Source organism: Cryptomeria japonica, chromosome 9 (assembly GCF_030272615.1).
Source record: "Cryptomeria japonica chromosome 9, Sugi_1.0, whole genome shotgun sequence".
Lineage (NCBI taxonomy): Eukaryota > Viridiplantae > Streptophyta > Pinopsida > Cupressales > Cupressaceae > Cryptomeria > Cryptomeria japonica.
Window position 1 is genome coordinate 257,527,774 of NC_081413.1, and position 6,534 is coordinate 257,534,307.

A 6,534-nucleotide genomic window follows, 5' to 3' on the forward strand; every position below is an offset into this window, starting at 1 on the left:
AATAAAAAAACCAAATAGAGTACGTGAAAGATGATTTTTGGGTAAACAACATATAGAATCATTTTCAGCAGGAAAGGCAATAAGGGCAAACAAACCATTGGAGATTGTTCACTCAGATTTGTGTGAGCCAATGCAAACACCTTCAATTGGTGGAAGCTACTACTTCTTGACATTCATTGATGATTGCACAAGAAAGATATGGGTCTACTTTCTAAAACATAAGAGTGAAGTATTTGATTATTTTTGTCAATTCAAGGCTCTTGTTGAAAAGCAAAGTGGACATCACATCAAAGCATTTAGAACAGATAGAGGTGGTGAGTACATTTCAAGTGAATTCATAAGTTTTTGCAAAGACCATAGAATCCACAAACATAGAAGACTTCTTTAAGTGAGTACATTTTTATTGTCCTGAGTATTCTTGGGCATTCGAATAGAGGGCAGACTTTATGTTTTTGGTGAGTATATAAAGGAAGACATAGAAGACTCTAGAAGTTCATTACTGTAACAGTTGTATAATGGCCCCAAAATCAGAGGCATTTTGGTATGGGTGTAAAAGAGAAGTTTGTAGAAAATGTGGGTCTAGCTGTAGCATATGAATAACAGTTTAAAAATAGGGGACTGTGTTTTTGAACAGCAGCTCTTTTCATGAAGTCATATTTTGTGAATGTATTGAAATTTATATGAATATAGATAATATTTTGAGTGCAATTTTTATTAGTCTATGTTTCTATCTTTGTTTTGTTCTCTATTATGGTATATGCATTCTCCTCTGCCTCTCTCTATCAGATATTAGAGATTGAGCCTGCTCGGGCTACTGACCCATTTGCTGGTCTTTGCTTCCTCATATCTTAAATTTAGTGAAGAACACATTGTATATCTTTGAGATAGTTAATGTCACATAAGATCATCTAGGTATCCTCTAGTTTATGACCTTTGCAGACTTTATACAAGGTTAAGATTTATACGCTTATATTTCTTCAAGTTTTTTCTACTTTTTACACCTTTATCTATACATCTGTTTATCAATCCACAATATATACATATTTAAATTTTTTTCTGCTAATTTCCTTGCATGATATTAATATGTCTATTTCGGCAATTCTTCTAAACGAAATCGATTTACTCAAGAACTCAACATTGGTTTCCAGCTAGGTTATGCATTTACTTCTTGCAATGCCCATTCATTTCTATGTCGACTTTGCTAGTCAAAGGTGAACTACAATTATCATTAATATCTATGATGATCTACGTTATCTTTTCTCTGTGTTTATTTTGACCTATCGTTGCATTCCTTCTAAACCATACTTTCATTATAAGCACATACTTTACTATGACGTAATTCAAAAATACACAGTTCCACCACCTAATGCATCACAACCACACAGCTTAGAGGCTGGGAATTCGTCTATTGAATGAATGGTATCATGTTTCTCTGCCTTAACGAATTCTGACACAAGCAATATTGCAAGAAATGACAAAGGCAGCTGGATTCTTTTGGTCTCCTAAGCAACAACTTTATTTCTTAGAGTACAAGGCAGCTATCAGATAAAGTTAAAATAATGCATCCCAGTAAACAATACAAGAGTCCCCCATGCCTCTAAAAAAGATAAGTTATAAAATAAAATATTTTCCCTCATTATTTTTATGTATTCATAGCGTTTCCAAACAATAGTAAATTAAATATTTCTATCATTAAATCTACATAACTACTTAAAAATCTGTGGACAGGAGCCCGACACTTTGCTTCTCTTGTTTGCCTCTCTTGTTGTATATGTAGCTGGACATCGCGAAGGAAATTAATTTTAATATGAAAAATGGTGATAATTTTTTTGCAGTGTTATTTTATTATTTTATGTTGTAGTAGCACAATATATACCATTAAAGTCACGACCAACTCAATTACGTCTTCCTGACGAGAATAGTTATTACTCGCTGAACAATGCCGCACACTATCTCTCATTCCTCCGCCCTTCCCCATTTTCATTTAATTTGAAATCTGTAATTTACAGAGGGGTTTCAATAAAGTCAATACAAATGACAGGTCTGTCATTTTACCTCTTGTACATAAACTATTAGTAAAATAGGAGTCCACGTTTAATAGCATAGTAAATTTTGTCAGCTGCTGATCTGAAACAACTGTGCTTTTGCTCCTTTTCTTTGAAACCTTCTCCGGTTCAGAACACAGGATTTCCAGCCTCCTTTTTTCTTCCTTGACATCCATGATAATAGTTAACAGAGCCCAAAAAACAAATGGGTATCTTGTTTATAAGCAGAAAACCTGATCAAAAGCTCACTATTAACGGAGCAATCACTAAACTTAGGAGGAATCTATCAATGAGAAGTTTTATACACAAGTGAAGAAGAATCATACAGTTAAAATAGATTTTTCTAGAAACCAACAAATGTGTAGAAAGAATCTATGCGGCTGCTTTAATTGAAGAGGTAAAGACGGGTAAGTATGGAACATTAAACTGGATGGTAGTCTTTGTCTACGCCAGAAAACAAACGTAACATTGTAGTTTTTATGGGCTCGAATAACTCTGCACAATACTGTCCATAGAAGAGTACAGAGTTGAAAAAGAGATGGCGGTGAGAATTAAACTTTCCCAAATTTTACTACCTCCACCGAATTTTTCATGGTACAATCTGTAGCTTATAATAAGACAGCTCAATGGCCTCCACAGACCTTTTCCGTTCAATTTTTTCATCATATCTTTTGATCTGAATAATATAAGTCAAGTTGTGAATGATGTGTAAAACTATCAGATAATACTTAACTTGGAATATATGTAAGTTGTTTGATTGATGTGTTTCTTCCTGCAAACTAATCAAATTGTAACATCTGTTTACTTTAAAAGCTTTAAGATAGTGAAAGTTGAGGTGCTTATAGAAATATCTGGAGATTCCACAAAATACAGTAGATTTATAACTACACCTATGGGAAGAAGGCATACTACACCTTAGCTATGGCTGCCCTTGCATTTATTATCATCTGATATCATTTCACAATACCTACACATGGAATTAGAAGGGTATATAACCAGTAGTCTGCAAAGCCTAGGGATTCCATATGAAAGCCCCCCCCAAGGCTTTTACTTATACTCTACTAAAATTCTTCCTTAATAAAGGAGATTAAAACTAGGAGTCTCCAACAAATTTGCCTCCTCTTTTTCAACTCAAATAGTTTTGATAACTAAAAAGAAAGAAAAACCAAAAGGAATGGGAAACACTCACTATCATTGGTCCCATGTGTCATTTGTATTGACTTTATTGAAACCCCTCTGCAAATTAGCATAGGTACAAGAGGTAAAATGACAGACATGTAGCATAGGTACACGTTTAATTAGCATAGTAAATTTTGTCAGCTGCTGATTGAAAATTTGTTTATATGTTTTTTAAGGTTTTTAATTAATACGTTGACTATACTTTGGGATTTATTCATCTTACATGAATAGGATATAGATGTTATGATTTCTGTGATATTATGTGATATTAGAAAGTAATAATGATAGATAAGTTTATTAAAAAAATTTAACCAGTTTTTCATCATATTTAATGTTTCAGGTGTAAGTATTGCATGTATCTTGTGAGTCTAAGTATTTAATGCTTTTACAATTCTAAATACATCTTTCAAGACTTAAGAAAATATTAAATACATTCACCTAATGACTCCAATTGACCATGTGCTTATGAAATTTATATTAAATTACATAAAAATTATAGAGAAACCAGGCTGTGAAAATAAAAATCAAATGAAATTTCACAGTTTTACTGGTTATAGACAAAAAAAAAAAAAATGATCTACGAGTTCTTATTGAACAAACAAAAAACTTGCACAGCAGTCATACCAAGCAACACTGTGGCTGCGAGAGCGGAGATAAAAACCCATGGTTTTGAGCAATACGTCTCCAGAAATTCACTCCACAGGACTTTCGATTTGCTTCCTTTGTAGTAAGTCTTGAGGCTTTTCCTCACATCTTTAACAGGTTTAAAGCATGGTTTCCATGTTAATCTGCTCAAGTTTCTCACAATCTCCACAATCTCATCATCGCTCACGCCCAAGCTCACAAAGATTTCGTTCGTTCTCAACACCTCAGCGTCTTTGGCGTCTTGCGTCAGCTCCTTCAATAGACGAGTAAAACCAATAACGGCGTTTTCTTCAATCTTTGGTGTGCACAACTCGAAGGCTATCAAGTTTCTAATGATCGTCTCTGTCATTTGACCAATCCTCAACACAGGAAGATATAAAGTAGACTGGGACTTGTCAAACCGTATCTGCTCAATGCCTCCCTCGCAACACTTGAATTTTACTCCGGCTTTCCTTAATTCTGAAACACAGGGAACCGCAGTCTTTCTATAATTGGGAAGGCGAACCTCTTTCCCTTGTAGCTGCGTGTAGCCTTCCTTACTATTAATATCACTATTACTACCTCTATCCCAGACACAATTGTTTTTAAGCCATGTAAAAGGAGACCAGCCATTAATAGGGTTTTGGCCACTAGGAGGGTTTTGCCCAGCGCCCACAGGAGGCTTCCTATAAACTGTTGCATGGATGCAATTGAGGAGATGACGATTGCTAACTAAATCTGCGTCTCCACTCGGTTGAATCCACAATGGGGAGTACTCAGAGCATACTTTTGCAAGAAAGGCCTTACAAGATTGATTTGGATTACCAATAAAAGCATAAAGTGACTCTAACGTGGATAGCGGGATTTGATTTTCCAATTTGAAAATATCTTTCATGACTCCTAACCACAGACCTGTACCTGACTTGAGATCATGGAATGGGTCGCTGTTATTTGAAGCTGATGGTTGTTGAGGCTGCAGCATTTTTTTCTTATGTTGAGGATTGACTACATGGTGTTCAAGGAAAAGGAGGAGGAAGGAAGCATCCCTAAACAGCATCCTGGAAAAAGCCTCCTGGTCCAGATTTTGAAGAAACTGAGCGTCCCCGTAGAAGTCCCTGCAGCAAGGGACCACGATTCTAGAAAAGTTGCAGTCGTCCTGCAAATCTGAAAGGCTCTGATCTCCATCTTCAACTTTTTGAAGTGGAGCAAAGAAATCTTGGGGAAGCTTCCTCATAACCTTCCGTTCAATGATTTGAGATTTCTCGGATTCCATTTCAGCAAGGTGTGGTTTGAGGAAATGATAGGGCCCTATTGATATCGCCTGAGGAGTGAAGATGACGTCATTTTCTTTCAGCGTTATTGGCACCATGAAAATGCTTGCAAGCCTTTTATCTCTTCCCACTTCTGAAACGTGCGAATCTTTTCGGGTTTCTTCCAGCCATTGAACGACAACAGTATTTTCCTTGTCCATTAGTTTTACTGAAAGATATGCAGACAATTTCCAATTAGCTCAGAAGAGAATCACAAGCTTTCCGATTTATACATTGTTCAGAAGTAAAATGGAATAATAGCAGCACAAATAAATAACAAGAATTCGAGAAAATAAATATCTTCCAAAAATCTACCTTTGAAAACTTTGGATTAAAATATTATTCAATAATCAAAAAGATTAACACACCTCTAAATTCTAAGCTCTTCAAAGAAAGATCCAACGCCTACACTAAATAAGGAATCAAACACAAGATGATGTGCAAAACCTTCTATCCATGTCATCTATTTATAGGAAATAAAGTAACAATGAGAGAAGTTAATTTCAAACATGCCAACTACTTTGCCACCATATTTAATGATCTAGGTGAAAGTATTGCATGTGTATTAAATACATGCACCCAATGAGTCTAACTGATCATATGGTCACTCAAAAATAACCTTCCAAATGTGTGACCCACATTGAATATTCTTGTATAGGTAAACTTTTAGTTAAAAAATTATCTAATCATGAAAATTTTATGGAAGGTGTACAAAATCTTTCCAACATGGTACAACATATCATTATGGTTCATTCTTAAATAAAACGTAGGGTTGCTCACCAAGCATATGGCAACCTAATTATAGCACATGATCACCACTATATTCTACCTCATCTTGATATTCGAGCACAATCTTTAAAGTCAAGTAGTTTGCTTACATACATGAATAGCTATTATATAGTCTAAATTTCTATAATAGAAGAATATCAAAACTTTTGTTTTCTCATTCAACTAACTACCTGACCAAGGAGAATAAATAGATACACAATAATAGACCTTCTACTATCAATATCACTTGCTCAATAAATCTCACATTCAAGATGTGTCTTCACTAGGGGAAGAGCACCAGTAGCCGTCATAGCTAACTTTGTGCACCCACAGATCCTAAATGGTACATCGCATTTTGATTATTATTTTTTGTTGTCTTTGTATGCGACTTACCTGCTTATAGCTATTGATCTAGCTTCTGGGTAGTAACGATGCGCATTGTGGAATCAGTTATGCGCACAAAAGTCAAAAAGTACACATTTCAAAGTGTCACCTGATACCTAACTAAAGATGTTCCAGTAACCGTCAACTCAAAATCGCTAGTACTTGTTAACAAATGTCCCAATAGTGGTGCACAAATGTTCCAATAGTGGTACACAAATGGTACA

The 6,534-nt window shown here is 35.2% G+C and overlaps 1 protein-coding gene across 1 annotated transcript; it reads right to left on the reverse strand.

The window, feature by feature from the left end:
• Positions 1–3,801: 3,801 nt before the first annotated feature.
• LOC131034456 (putative UPF0481 protein At3g02645) lies at positions 3,802–5,578 on the reverse strand. The gene is made up of 2 exons (XM_057965951.2): positions 5,527–5,578; positions 3,802–5,327 (listed from the first exon to the last, which is right to left on the reverse strand). Exon 2 carries the CDS (start codon positions 5,317–5,319, stop codon positions 3,802–3,804), a length of 1,518 nt encoding a protein of 505 aa, XP_057821934.2. The 5' UTR covers positions 5,320–5,327; positions 5,527–5,578.
• Between the last annotated feature and the right edge of the window lie 956 nt (positions 5,579–6,534).

What these genes read in the sequence shown, in the direction of transcription:
- LOC131034456 (XM_057965951.2), bottom strand. Translation starts at nt 5,319, where the DNA reads ATGGACAAGGAAAATACTGTTGTCGTTCAATGGCTGGAAGAAACCCGA.